The sequence below is a fragment of the Hemitrygon akajei genome, chromosome 15, assembly GCF_048418815.1.
Source record: "Hemitrygon akajei chromosome 15, sHemAka1.3, whole genome shotgun sequence".
Classification (NCBI taxonomy): domain Eukaryota; kingdom Metazoa; phylum Chordata; class Chondrichthyes; order Myliobatiformes; family Dasyatidae; genus Hemitrygon; species Hemitrygon akajei.
Genome location: NC_133138.1, coordinates 54,117,156 through 54,132,701, shown reverse-complemented (window position 1 = coordinate 54,132,701; position 15,546 = coordinate 54,117,156). Strand labels below are relative to the sequence as shown.

The following is a 15,546-nucleotide window of genomic DNA, read 5'->3' as shown; positions in this document are numbered from 1 at the left end:
GAGTGCTGGTTTTGTAATGGGCACTAATTCAATGTCAGAAATGTCAAAAAGAACAAAAACTTTTAAGCATAATAAAATAAAATCATGTTGCAGTGGCTAATAATTCCTTCAACTCCAGATACATGAAAGAAATTACTATTCAGATCAGGTGACCTCTTCATAAACCACAGGTGTCTTTTCAAATGCTAAAATATCTTGCTTAATGCTTGTATTCATCAAACGAATTACATTTAAATGCACCACTCCAGAATTCTCTTTTCAATCTGATGAAGCCATAAACTTCATAAATCTTAATTTCAGGTAGTTATTCAGGGAGCCAAAGTATCTACAAATTCTCCATAAATTTAACATTCTTACACAGCAGGATAATGCCGTTGTGGAGGGAGCAGGAGCAGAAACAAAAACACACACCAAGTCAGAGGAGGTGACTTAACAGTGGAATTAAAACAGAAAGAGTAACATCAATCTAGTTCACCAATGACAATCTGGTTACTGCAAAATGCAATGATAATAGAGATGTTGACTAAACAAGGCCATCAATCTCTATCAAACATCTTACATGAAAAAGGAGCTTTGGCCAGAGCTTTGAAAAGTACTTAGTTCCTCGGCCACTTTTTCCCTCCCTTGCATGCAATGATTATGAAGACAAATCCATTCTCAGACACAGACTCTGAATACTCAATTTGAAGAATTGAGCACAGCAACCAAAATGTTACATTGGCCTCCAAAAAAAATTATGAAATATAATGTGCATATTCTAGTATATTACACATTTGATACCAATTACTATGCCACTATATTAATAACATTTACATAATTTTATACTTTGAACGTAACAGTGCTGAGACCACTTAAACTTGTTAGCTCAAATGTGATTATAGTATTCCGAAGCCAATGTTCAGCACCAATTTCAAAATGGCTTCAAGTGAAATCATTTATTAAGATTGATAATGTCAAGGGGTAGTAACCTCAAATGTAGAAACAAGTGCAAATATTTAAATACTGAATTCATAACAAGAGCAATATTAATTTATGGCATCCAAATCAGACATTAGTAAAAACATATTTATGAACCTTCAACCCAAAACAAAGCCACAAACCAACAATAAACACAAGAGATTTTACGGATGTTGGAGTTGATGAAAGGTCTCGGCATGAAACGTTAGTTCTTTATTCTTCTCCATAACTGCTGCATGACCTGCTGAGTTCCTCCAGCATTTTTTGTGTGTAACAAACTAACAATATTCAGATTGCAATACCAGTCAAAAGGTTAGAGAACATGCTGATGCCAATACCCTGCAGAAAAATAAATGAACTCAATCCAATTTACATTATGCTTATGTCAATTTTCATTAAATAGCTCCCTCCAGATTCACCAGATCTGATCATAACGCCTCAAAGCTGAAGAATGTTGACTGGTTCAGTTCTTAGGTGACTAAATCATAAAGTAAGCTCTGTTAAGTAGAGCAAGAATTTTAAACACCTCAAACAGGCCAACTTCAGTAGCACTCTGGCTTTGGAATTTCTGGCAAACAGCCAGGAACTCAAACTGCTGCCATCATCATAGTCAAAAACTTAGGGTTGTTGGCATGGACCGGGCAGCATCTGGTGAATGATGAATGACATAAAAAATTAGTCTTGTTCTTTTCTCCACAGGTGCCGTGTGACCTGTTCAGCATTGCCAGCATATTGTGCTTTTAATAAATGAGTATTTTCTCACCTCCCAACCACTAAATTCTGAGGGAGGAATTCCACACAAGGAAGGAAGCTCAAAGCAGCGAAGTCCAAACAATTCCTTCCAGAGATCGGCGGGAAATTTCAAAGCCTTTGGTCTGCAAGTGAACTAAAATGTTGAATTTCCCCTTGGGGATGAATAAAGTATCTATCTATCTATCTAAACTAAAATTATACCAATGTACCTTGCCTCTTCAGGACCTGGCTGTTCTTCAGAAAATGTTAACCTTACATGGAGCTCAAGTTAAAATTAAACTTAAGAGACATGTAAAAAATTATAACAAGTTTCCCAACAATTTGAAAAAAAAAACAGGATCACAGAGGAAAATATATTTTTAAGTTGGCAAAATATAATGATTATGTTAAAAAACTACTTCAAACTCTAACACAACACATCAACAATTCTTCACCCCACATGCTGCTTAGCCCATTGAGTTCCTCCAGCTATGTGAAGACCGTCAGCACATCCAACAAAGACACCAAGCTAAAAGGAACAGGTTCACCTGTAGCCCATCTACTATGCACGACAGAATCAGTTTTGTGCAGTTTGCACAATGTTCTTTTCCCCATTCGAAATGCCATGCAGGTGATCAAAGGTTCAGATAGGATGGTCAAGTACCTGGGAAGACTGACAGAGAGTCTAATAGAAAGAGTCCACTGCAAGAAGAGTTTGGACAGGAAAGCAAGTTGAATTTTTCAAATGATACATTCAAGAGTATCAAATTCCTTAGTGTTAAGCCAGGAAAGACAGCATCTCTACCTTGTATTAATGTAGTCTTTCATTGACTATGAAAGCCAGGCAAGGAGAAATCTGCACCTTAGTATGATCTGAAAAATTATAAGTAGACAATGTCCAAACTCGCACTGAACACACATTTGTCACGCACCACATCCAGGCATCTCCAGAAATAAATGCACCATGTGCTTGGGAGTCCCTAGAAACAATCTATTCTCCAGTAAGAACCATAAATTACGTATCATTAAATTCCTTTATACATGGCATAAAATGATCCATGTTAAAGAATCCTTGGGCCATTGTGCTTACTCAATAGAAAGCAAGAAATAAAAACCACATATTCAAACACTTCAATTGATGAAAATACTGTACAATGCATAAACAAGTCAGCAGTGATCCCTCAGTTTGAAGATGTTCTTTAATGCTTCATTTCTCGCCATTCCCGCTGATTGTAGCATCAAGGTCATTGAAGATGAGGTCAGAAGGTGGGAGGGTGCTCAGCGTTTGACTGACTGGTCTCTCACTCTCCTTCTCGCCTGCTGCTTCCAGAGGAAGATGCTCGCGTATAAATGGTCTTTCTCTCCCTCTCACTCGATAATGCCAGAGTTCCACATCTTGGGCAAGGTTTAATCAATGTGGTTTGTGAATTGGACTCTGTGGCTCATGTTATGATGTGCTTCGGGTCGCTCCTTTTTCGTTGCTGTCTTGTGTAATTGTGAGCAATATGGCACTGGATTGAACTGCACTGAGCTGAATATGTCTGGACACTCAATGACTTTGTGATTTAGCATTTTATATTGTGCTTTTCACTCTTTTTTTGCCATTTTTGTGATTTGTTCATTTTTTTGTGTTGGGGGTTTGATGCTCTTCTTTGAAAGGGTTCCATGGATTTCTTTGTTTCCTGGCTGTCTGTGGGAAGACAAATCTCAGGATTGTATACTGCATACATACTTTGATAATAAATGTACTTTGAATCTTTGAATGCAATTATTAGCCTCAAGATGAGTATGCAATCTTAGGACATAAAAATCTGCCTGAAGCGGGTAGTCATTTTGTTATGTCAGCGAGGTTTCTTTCCCTTTCCTTACTTCTACATCTTTCCTCATTTCTACACGTGCAAAGCAAGCCACTGCTTGATGGAGGATATGGTGCCACTGAAGTAACAGATCACTTAGCCTCGTGATGTCTGCACCAGCCTCCTGGAGCTATACTTCCAGCTTGTTCTCATGAAGCTTCCTTCAATGACCATGGAATTTCTCGCTATGGACAAGTTGGAAGTCCAGTAATAGCTGGGAAAATTAAAAACTAGCATCCACAAATGATGGGTCCAGAAAATTTGGTTCACTAGGATAGGTCAGTCAACTAGAGAAGTTGCGACCAATTGTTCAACAGACTAAGATCTATCTGTCATAGTGATTTATATATAGACATGTGCAAAACCCAAGCAGTCTCAAAGCATTTTAATCTCTTGATGTCCATCAAGAATCCAAGGCTTTGGTAAGTCAGTTTAAAAGATCCAGTGCATTCTGATGGTACATTGGGTTCCAGTTAATTGGGACACATTGGGACTAGTATACTTTGGCCAATTATGTGGCTGCCCCAATTAGCTGAAAATTTCATAGAAATAGTTTAAAAGGATTAAAACTACCGTATTACTGAGTAACAAATTCTGTACTTAAATGAAATCCAGAAAAAATTAGAACACTATCAATATTGCCACAGTATTATAAAAATGTATGAGTTCCTAATTGCTATTGACAGAGGAATTCATCCAGTGTGCCTGTAAGCTGATACATTCTTTTGACAGACTATAAATGAACAACCTCAGCACAGACACCTAGTGTAGATAAAGTGATGCCTTCATACAATGCTTTAGGCGACTGCACCTTCTAAATGTTCATTTTCATTGTAACATTCAAGGGGATTGTCGATACCTTCAGATTCTTTTAAGTAATGAAATTGTTTCATTTTCATTCCTGGCTGTTTCTGGCATCTCCAAACCCGAATGCTTGGAACCTCAGTTAGCAGAGTTCAGAATTGATTTACTGCTTAATTTTTGCCAACTATCAGTGACAAAATAAGTGTTCAGGGCAATAACACAATTTTGCTTAGCTTCAGTTTCAGTGGAACTGTCCAGACCATAACACAGAACATTGCTAGTAACATGATCATGCGGATGTCTTAGAACCATAGTACATTTTGGAGAGCACCAAACCTGGCTAGCATTTTCAAAGACGACATGATTAATGATCAAAGGCCTTTGTGAAATCTCTAAAACGTCTGTGCAGGTCTCAATTTTCCTCATGAGCTTCTGGCACGCAACAAACATCAATTTGGTTGCTCCAAAAGATAGGCAAAACTCGGCTGCTGGATGAAAATGTGAATTTGTGGAGAATTCAGATGCCCCAGGCTAGGTCAAGTACACATAAAGGCCATTTAAATGTAATGCAATATACTGAAGGCAGCATAGATCAAGATTTTTTTTTAAGATAGTTTATTAAAATGACATAGATAAAGGAATAGATATTAGACCCAAACCATAAAAGGAACAGATAAAAGTACTCAGGAAAGTTCTGTAGTCAATATTTTGACTGAAACATTCCTTACTTTATAACTTTAACATAAATGAGAACTCAAGAATTGTCCTACAATTTTAAAATGCTTTCTCTTCTGTTTACATCCATGTGCAATTAACATAGCTAGAATTCCAAGGAAAGAAAATCATCCTTGAAGGATGATCTTAATCAAACTGCAGTATTGATACATGCAAATTGTCCCTTCAGAGCAGGTTAGGCAGTCAGCACCTCTATACCTTACAACAATGAGGCAATGTTTATTGTCATTTAGAAACCACAACTGCAATGCAGTTAAAAAATGAAACAGCGTTCCTCCAGAATGATATCACAAAAGCACATGACAAAACAGACTACACCAGAAAATCCACATAACACTTGGCAATCCCCAAATCCAGAGTCTGGAGAGGCTGCTGCATATTAATATCGTACTACCATCTTAGCGCGTTTCCCGGAAAGGAGCTCCAAACTCACCAGACAAAATATAACTACCCAGACACACCAAATCAGGAGACCAACTCTACCACCCAACAAACCAAAAACTAAAGCTACAAGAGTACACAAAACTACAGTTACAACATACAGTTACAACAGTGCAAACAATACCATAATTAATAAAAAAAAACAGACCATGGGCACAGTAAAAATAGTCGAAAGATGTTAAAAGACTATAAGTTCGAAAGAAACCACCACACAGTTTCCACAAGTCCTCAGGGTCCCGATAGACTCGTCATTCCATGCAGGCAGCAGAAGGGAATACCCCCGCTATGGACTTACACGGGGCTGCCAGACTCAGCCTCGCAGACAAAGCACACAATGAAAGCGCTGTCGGACAGCTGTCGGAAATCACCCCGACAGCAGCGGACTCCAAGTCCGTCGAATCTCTGAGCCTTCGCCCATCCCCTCCGGCACAGCCTCTCCATCCTCTGCCGAGCGCACTACGACGCCCCCGCCACCAGCAACACGACCTCGAGAACTGGGGGCCTGTTCTTCCCAGCTGAGACCCGGACCTCACAACAACAGCAGCAAATGAAGAAGGCCTTCCTGGAGATTTCCAGATGTTCCTCCGTGCTCCCACGTCCGTTTTTCATCAGATTAGGATTGTGCACGGCACCCTGCCTGACAAATAACAGGTATCAACTCTGGAGAGGCCACTGCAAACTGCATCATGCCACCATCTTGATAACAGTTGATGTTTCAGGCCAGGACCCTTCATCAGGACTGTCTGAAGGGTTCTGGCCCAAAACAATGACCGTTTATTCATTTTCATAGATGCTGCTTGACCTGCTGAGTTCATCAAGCATTTTGTCTGTTTTGCCTTTCATACATAGTTACTGTACTACATCAGAAAGCAATACTAACTTTGTCTTTGGTTCCAGAACTACCAATACAGAGTTTGTGCCTGCCCAATATCCACATAATAATACGTACATTTCTCCTAATGTTACATACATTGGATGCCAGTTACAGTGGCATGCAAAAGCTTGTGCAACCCTGATCAAAATTTTTGTTACTGTAAGTAGTTAAGTAACTGACTTCCAATAGTCATAAAGGTTAGAGGAAACATTCTTTTCAACTTTAAGATCAGTGTATTATTTTTGTTTTGAACAATTTTAGAGTGGGGAAAAAAGGAAAGGAGCTCCATGCAAAAGTTTGGGCACCCCAAGAGATTTGAGCTTTCAGATAAATTTTACCAAGGTCTCAAACCTTAATTAGCTTCTTAGGGCTATGGCTTGTTCACAGTCATCGTTAGGAAAGGCCAGGTGATGCAAATTTCCAAGCTTTATAAATACCGACTCCTCAAACCTTGTCCCAACAATCAGCAGCCATGGGCTCCCCAAAGTAGCTGCCTAGCACTCTGAAAATTAAAATCAATGATGCCCACAAAGCAGGAGAAGGCTATAAGAAGATAGCAAAGTGTTTTCAGGTCACCGTTTCCTCAGTTCGTTATGTAATTGAGAAATGGCAGTTAACAGGAACGGTGGAGGTCAAGTTGAGGTCTGGAAGACCAAGAAAACGTTCCAAGAGAACTGCTCGTAGGATTGCTAGAAAGGCAAATCAAAAGCCCTGTTCAACTGCAAAAGACCTTCAGGAAGATTTAGCAGACTCTGGAGTGGTGGTGCACTGTTCTATTGTGCAGTGACACCTGCACAAATATGACCTTCATGGAAGTGTCATCAGAAGAAAAATGATCCTAAACACACCTCAGAATCCACAATGGACTACATCAAGAGGAGCACGCTGAAGGTTTTGCCATGGGCCTCATGGTCCCCCAACCCCCATCATCGAAAATCTGTGGACAGACCTCAAAAGAGCAGTGCATGTAGGACAGCCTAAGAATCTCACAGAACTAGAAGCCTTTTGCAAGGAAGAATGGGCGAAGATCCCCCAAACAAGAATGGAAAGACTCTTAGCTGGCTACAGAAAGTGTTTACAAGCTGTGATACCTGCCAAAAGGGGTGTGACTAAGTACTGACCATGAAGGGTGCCCAAACTTTTGCTTCAGGCCCTTTTCCTTTTTTGTTATTTTGAAACTGTAAAAGATGGAAATAAAAAAAGTAATCTTGCTTAAAATATTAAATAAACATGTCATCTTTAAATTTTATGCCTTTTGGAAATCAGGTCATCTTTTTCTCGCTTAGCTATTCACTCTAACAGAAATTTTGAGCAGGGTGCCCAAACTTCTGCATGCCACTGTAAACCCAACTGTTTTAGCTACACAGAAACAGCAGCCTCCTTGAGACAAATATTGATGCAGATTCTACAAACTGAATTATGGCAAAACCACATCATTATACAGAAAAACTAACAGTGCAAAGTTGTGTTTCATGAACAAATTCCAATTTGTGGACCACTGCCACATTTTTTGTAGTCTTTACCACTGGGATTAAAATCAATTAAATCAATGTGAATACAATACTTACAAATTCACTTTTCTGTAAAATCCCCTGAAAACATTAGTAATTTTTTTGAAAGAGATCTTACTGAATGTTTAATGGAATTGTTAGCAATAACTGATACTCTTAACACCTCTGACCTTTAATGAGTTTAATTAAAATATACACATTACCATTCTCTGATATTTCAGAACAATAGATTTTACAAAACAAATAAATTTGAAAATTTACTGTTCACAAGAACTTCTCAATGTGATTGCAGGTATCACTTGATGATATCAGAACTACAGGACTCCAGAGATCTCCTCAAGTTATCTACACATTTTGCATGAACAACACCAAGGATACTGAATGACTCACTAAAATTTGATTTCTGAAATGCATCGATCTGTGGGATTTGTTTATCAAATCCTGCTCGGAATCAAAGTGAACAGTTTATCTTCAGCTACTTAAGTTCCATATTCTGACAAGTTTCAAAACTCACCTCCACTCACAATCACATTCATGAAGTCATTTCTCCAGACCAGTCTGATGAGTGGCAAAAACATTTATACCACATATTTGGTGGCTCTGGTCCCTCTAAGCTGAATGGGTGCACGGCCACGCAGTAACTGAAATGCTCCCATGCTCACAGTCTTTGTTGCTGTGCAATGTTATATGTTAATATAATTTTGAAATCTATGTTAACATAATTGTAAACTACCCTGTAATTAAATGTGTTAATGAATATAATCTACAAATTTTCTAAATATACATACCACAACCTTTCATTTCAAACATTTTAGAGTTTCAATACATTTACATTATTGGTGTTTAAGTTACAATGCTGTTACAAACTGTAACAATAAACACAGAATGGAAACTGGTAGCTCACTGGCCAAGGAACGCCAATGTTGTAATATGCGTCTTAAAAAACAGAACATTTAGAGTGTGCTGCTCATAAGTATTTCCTGCTCAGTGTAATGATTGGTCCATACAGCTGTAAAAAAATTAGAGGGAACATTGATTGATGGGTCATGATCACCTTGAACAACTGATGGGTTAACCCCCCTTGATATTTAACACCATCACTAAGGTCAAATCCTCCAGCATTATCATCATTGCTATCACCATTGACTAGTAGTTTAAGACGACTAACAATGAAAGCACAGGATGAAGAACAGCCAAAGCTATGTAACTTCTGCAACATGCAAAAATATAACATTGTCATACATCTGTCAGGCATGGATTACAAGAATGAGCACACTTCCAGAATGGCTGAAAGAGATGCTGGCTATTCATCAGGTGTTCAGAAGTGACTCTTCATTATCCATAGAGCTCCACGGAGTGGAAGAGCCAAATAGCCACCATTCATTTTGTTGCACCTACCCATTACCTGTCCAGGAGAATACTTTTTAAAAAAGTGTCCATTCACATTCACAGGCGCTTCAGATCCCTCCAGACTAAGACTAATAGGCACGGGAGAAGTTTTTTCCCTACTGCGGTCACTTTGCTGAACAGTTAACTGCTGGTTAACTGTCGGCTAACTATTACTTGGATTGCACTACCTGTATGTATAATCTATATTTTCATTTATATTTATCATTATTATTGTTATGAGCAGAGAGACAACATCTGCCGGAAGTAAATTCCTTGTATGTGCACAGGTACTTGGCGATTAAAGTCTGATTCTGATTCTGATTTTTGTTACCTCCAGACTAGACAGACCACTAGAAATGACACTAAATACTCTCACATATTTCTACAGGTGCGCCGTGGAGAGCATGCTAACTGGTTCCATCACCATCAGGTATGGAGGGGCCACTGCACAGGTTCAGATAAAGATGTAGAAAGTAGTGTACTCAGCCAGTGCCATCACAGGCACTCGCCTCCCCGGCATCAAGGACATCTTCAACATGTGGTGCCTCAGAAAGGCACCATCCACATCACCCAGAAAATGCTTTCTTCTCATTGTTACTCAAGGAGGTGGTACAAAAGCCTGAAGATGCCCATTCAATGTTTTAGAAACAGCTTCTTCCCCTCTGCCATCAGATTTCTGAATGGACAATGAACCCATGTACACCACCTCAATTTTTTTTTGCACTGCTTATTTACAGTTTTTTAAATATATTTCTTATTGTAATTTATAGGTTTATTTATTATGTATTGCAATTTACTGCTGTTGGAAAACAACAAATTTCACGACATATGCCAGTGATATTAAACCCAATTCTGAAATTTCCTCTTGAACCTTCCAGAGCCGTGTACAAATAAATCTCACCTGCACACCTACAATATTTGACCCAACACCTATGTCCCTGGCTATCAAAACCTCAGATTTAAAATTCTCACATCTGAGATACTTCCACCAATTCAACTCCTCTAACTCTCGATGTTAACAATGTCCAAACAAAATGCTTCCAAATCTAGCCTCTCTTAGTTTTCTTCCAATAAGGAAGACAGTGGAGAGAGGCCACTGGCTGCCATCCCATCAAGTAAAAAACAGCTCCCAACTACTGGAATTCCCTCTTCAAACTTCAGTATCAACTTTCTCCCCTTTTATGATATTTTTTAATCATGTACCTCAGATCATGACATTCTTTTCAACTTACTGTTATAATTTAAAAGGATATCCAATTCAAGTGTGACTCACGAGAAAATTGAATGACATTTAAAAAATGCATTAATTTAAACTAGCAATTAAAACAATATAAAAAAAATACTTCTCAGAATTGCTAACAGCCTTGCCTTGTCTTCCTCCTTTTCTGGCTCTACTTAACTAAGGTTTTGGTCATCTTTCTTAACGATATTTGAGTGACAGTGCCAAAATTTATTTGACAATACCAATTTAATGTTCCCTAGAATGCCCTGATATTTTTTAAAATGCTGTAGAGATGCATACAATGTTTGTAACAGTCTAAGTAGGTTGACTGACCCATATAGACTGTTGTAAAATGAACAATGACCCAGATAATGGACTGAACCATCTGAATTCTCTGAAGAAAGTACATATCCCCTTGTAAACAGATGGCAACTTTGGGAATTTAGCATGAATGTGAAATCCTTAAGTAGCAGTCAACTGTCTTTCTCCCAGAATAAGTCCTGATGTTCTTGACTTTGTGGGATTGAGCTGGGGGATGCAAATTTGAGGAAGCTCCATGCTTTTCAAGGAAAAAAATTGCCCAATATCAAGTAGGGCCGGAAAAGGAAGACGATCTCCACTTACTTTCACTGGCAAGGCAAGGCCGCGAACAATTTGGGAAGTATGTTTATATCGTTTTAATTGCTAGTTTAAATAACTGCATTTTTACATATCATTCATTTTTCTTTTGATTCACGCTTAAATTCAATATCCTTTTAAATTATAACAGAAAATGGAAAAGAATGTCATGGTCCTCACCCCTTTTATCATTTACAGTATGTGTACTGCAGTATCATTGCCTAAGTTAGTATAGGAGACAGTGATGGCAATAGTAGAAGGCAACTTTAAAAATTTCACAAATTTAGATGGCTTATTTGAAAAGTGACTGAGCAGAGGATACCAGGAAACAATTAAAAGAAAAAATAGGTTGAAGTAATATCGGCAAACAACTGACTACATTAAGCTGTAACGTTGAAGGGTTAACAATTGAAGAAATAAATTATGGTCAGACAGACAAGGATGGGAATGAAAGCCTCTTAAATTGATTAGCAAGTTATTGAATACATTAAATATGCTATGTATAGACAACCATCATCCCCTTGCCCAATTCCTTTGAGTAATAGATACGTGTTTAACAATAAATCTACAATCTCCAATAAAAACAGTGGAATGTATAAAACAAGCACATAGCAATGCAAACAGTCCATAATTCATAATCAAAACTAGTCTTTAGATCTGTATTTGTACACAAGATCATTTTACTAATTATTCATTTTTTGGGAAGAAGGTGAAGCCAACATTATAGTTTATTCTCAAGTCTTGAAAGGTTAAGATTAATGGAATCTGGAGGACACATAATCCCTTCTATGGACATGTTTTATTGGTGAGGACACAATTACAATGAGTAATACAGCTTCACTTGCAGAAATGGAATTGAATCAGTATGTTGAACCCAAAAAGGACCTGTATCATTGAATACTGTACAATACTTGTCTGGAATTTCTCATTTTAGAGTTCAGGGTGATTTAATTTGCTTCGAGGTATTACTGTGTGCATTGGAGCATAGCCAAAATATTTAATAGCTGAAGTCATAATCCTTACTGGCATATCCAACTTAAAATTTCAGAGATGTTTAAAACTACTCCACAAATGAAGAGAGAATACTGAAATAAAAGTCTTTCAAAGGACAGCTTGCCACATGAATTTCATCATGATAATATTATTCTGGGTGTTAATTTCTGTTAAATTTCAACAATTACATAATTCTGTGAAACAGTTTTGCTTGACTTTAAATCATGGAATTGATTTTAAAAAATGCCATTAGACATTTGCCTACCATATAACTGCCAACATATTTTGCGAAAACTAGACACTCACTCACTAGAGGTCACTCACTTTTGGGCATTAGCAACAAGTTTCGCATTTAATCCTATATACATTTCCCAACTATCTAAAATAAATGTTTAAGCGAATTGCATGCCATGTGAGTAAATCCCTCCTGGCAAAGAAGTTTATTCAGTACAAATGAATCTGGACTTTTAGAATTGCAACACAACTTGCATGTTGTAACTAGTAATCTTTGTTTTAAAAAGCATGGTAGTTCACATAGCTAACAAGTACTTGGCTCAACTATTGGTTCAATTTCCCTTCTGTCAAAAAAATGGATTGCAATGAAACTCTAACCTTATTTTTAGCATTAAACATTCCCAACGGAGCATTTTTGGCTCTAAAGAATTATAAACCCTGCACATACATTAACCCACTATTTGCAGATCAGGCTTAGCAACTAATGCAGAAAAGCTCCAAGAGTATCAAACCCATTAACATTTAAACGCTTAAGGATTCTCAAAAGCAGCAAATTTGAACCATGTTATGAATATTTACTTTAATAATATTAAAACATTTATAGTTTGAAATTATTTAGTCCCGATACACTTTAAAATAATTCTTCCTATTATTTCAATATCCATTCAGCTTTGTTCATTGACTTAATCATTTGGTTTAAAAGTTCTCCACTGTTGAATGCACTACAATTCTTGGATCAAATGTCAACCACAAAGTGAAGGTTAAAGTGCTCTTTTTCAGTGTGGACAAATGTTTACATTTAGTGAGGAGCAATACAATGAAAATAAGTAAGATATATGAACACATGGGGACATGGTGGGGGGAGAAGAGGAAGTGAGGGAGAAGATAAACATAGGTAAGGGGAGCATGGGATGAAACTTGAAGATGGCATGGTAGATAGGTAGAAAGTCTAAGTAAAAAACAAAGAAAAGGAATTAGAGGACATGGAGGGGGTAAGGGAGAAGAGATACACCATGCACAGAGAGCAAAGAGGGAGGTTTAATCGGGTGATGGGGAGGAAAAGAGGTAAGACACAGATGAGCTAAAGTTTCATGTGGGAATAATGAGGGGAATATGGGGTAAAGCAACTTAAGAAAGGGATTGGCACAAAGATAGAGGATTTCTTCTGCATGTGACTAGAATTTGTTACTATTTTGGGGTTCCCTGCCTTTAAGAAGTTAAGGGCAAATTAGGTTGTTCTTGCTAACTTCTGTTTGTACTACTTCAGTGCTTTCTAAATTTGAAGATTTATAGATCTAACTACGGTAGAATTCCAGAATCTAAAACAGAATGTGAATATCAATTAAGGTAACAAAGTCAACTTTCAGATACCAAATACACCTTGAATTAAGCTACATACAAGCATATAAATTTGGGACCAAGTACAAATATGGCAACACCATAAATATGCAGCCACAAGTACAAACCCTTTCAATAATTTGATTTCTGAGACCTATATGGAGTTGTTTTTCTGCCTCTCAATGCTTGAACACTTGCCCATATCTGGTCATGATGAACAAATCTTCTTCAAAACTGAACGATCATGAGGCTGAATCAACAACCAAATTTTATCAAACAAAAACAGAATCCCTGTACTGTACTGTGATATTATTCAAAAATACATTTTTAAATAAGTAAGCTAAATCGGTCATATTGCAAATCATTTGAGTTATCATTATCAAGAACCTTGTGGAATCAGATTAGTTTGGATTCATCCAAACCAATGTTACAAGCTTAAAAAGTAGTACTTAAAAGTTATTACTTCATCATAACTTAAATTTTGAGAAATCATTGCAAACAGCATGCATAACACACCCTGATGAGAATTATATCCAAGTCAGCACATTTCACGTTTTAAACATCAGTAGTAACCTTGCCCTAGATAGCAATTTATATCTAGTTGGACTGAACTTAAACAGGATTTGGGGTGACAATGACCTCATCTGGTCCATACAAAGGGAAGAGAGTCTCCTCAAAGAGGCCCGATCAGTTTACACTGCTAGTTCGCAGTACAGTGTAAGTTTCAATCCTTAACTAATCCCTGTGCATTCCTGATATGCAAGATTCACTCTGGAATGTGTTTTCAATACTGAGATTTTAAGATACCATTTTGTGTCGCCCCGCCACCTCACGTTAGATTAATAACTTACCCTGGGTCCCTTCCAAATTTGGAAACACAGCTAATTGTGGGCTCTGAAACACAAAGCGCTCATAGGGCGATTTCATGGTTTTGCAAAAGAAAACGTGAACCCATGTGGCCTGACCTGTCGAGGTTACAGCCTGCAGCTGAACCAGGACCGACTTCACCCCGCTTTCAAACGTGAAACGCCTGCAGCACTCACTTACTCCCTGTAACACAGGGCGTGCTTTGAAATCCAACAAGAGTTGGAGGAGTGAGTTGTGGTTTCATACATTAAATCGCAAGTGCAGTACAAATGTGCCTGTCTGCCCACTGCAGCCTCAAATCTCTTGTTCTCGTAAGATGACGATTTGCAACACAACGCCGTTTACTCAATTCACCAATAGCCTTTGAACAGGTAACATGTAGAGAGAGTTAGAAGTTGTCTCAGCCTCCCGGTTGCTCTCGCTCACCCTAGACATGGTTAGAGGCATGTTGAAGTCCTTTCCTCCCTGCAGTCTAAACCCCCACGGAGCCGGTCCTTCCAGGGTAACTTTGTACATGTCCATCGTCGTTGGAGAGAGAAAATAAAACAAAACTAAAAGTTTGTTGTTTACTTAAAGATCGGGTCGGGGAACTTAATTCGGGAAGGGAAGGGAGGGGGTTAAGGGATGAAGAAACAAATTGAAGATTGAACGAAGGAGGACGATGCCCGTGCGAAAGAGAAGGGGGAAGGTATAACTGTGCAGCAACCACTCGCTTTATCCCGCGGAGAATGACAGCTCCGCACTTCCAGGCTATATAAGGCGTGTAAAACTACACCAACAATTTCAGCACTTTTTTATGACTCACGCTGGGGAATTCAAACGCCACACAACACGTCACTGCCATTTCCCGTCCAGTTTGAAGAAAATGAAGCAAGAAAAAAAAATAAAGCCCAATAGTGCTTGCAACTACAACTACCGAGAGTGTGGAGTTGCCCGGGGCACTAACCTCCACCCCTAACCCTACCCCCTCCCCCT

The 15,546-nt window shown here is 38.3% G+C and overlaps 1 protein-coding gene across 1 annotated transcript in view; it reads right to left on the bottom strand.

Moving 5' to 3' along the window:
• Positions 1-15,321, bottom strand: part of pdlim7 (PDZ and LIM domain 7) — a 151,494-nt gene extending 136,173 nt beyond the window's left edge. Inside the window, exon 1 of the mRNA XM_073067020.1 lies at positions 14,998-15,321. Within this exon, the coding sequence (XP_072923121.1) occupies positions 14,998-15,093 (96 nt within the window). The 5' untranslated portion in view covers positions 15,094-15,321. The remainder of the gene's footprint in view (positions 1-14,997) is intronic.
• Positions 15,322-15,546: the final 225 nt, after the last annotated feature.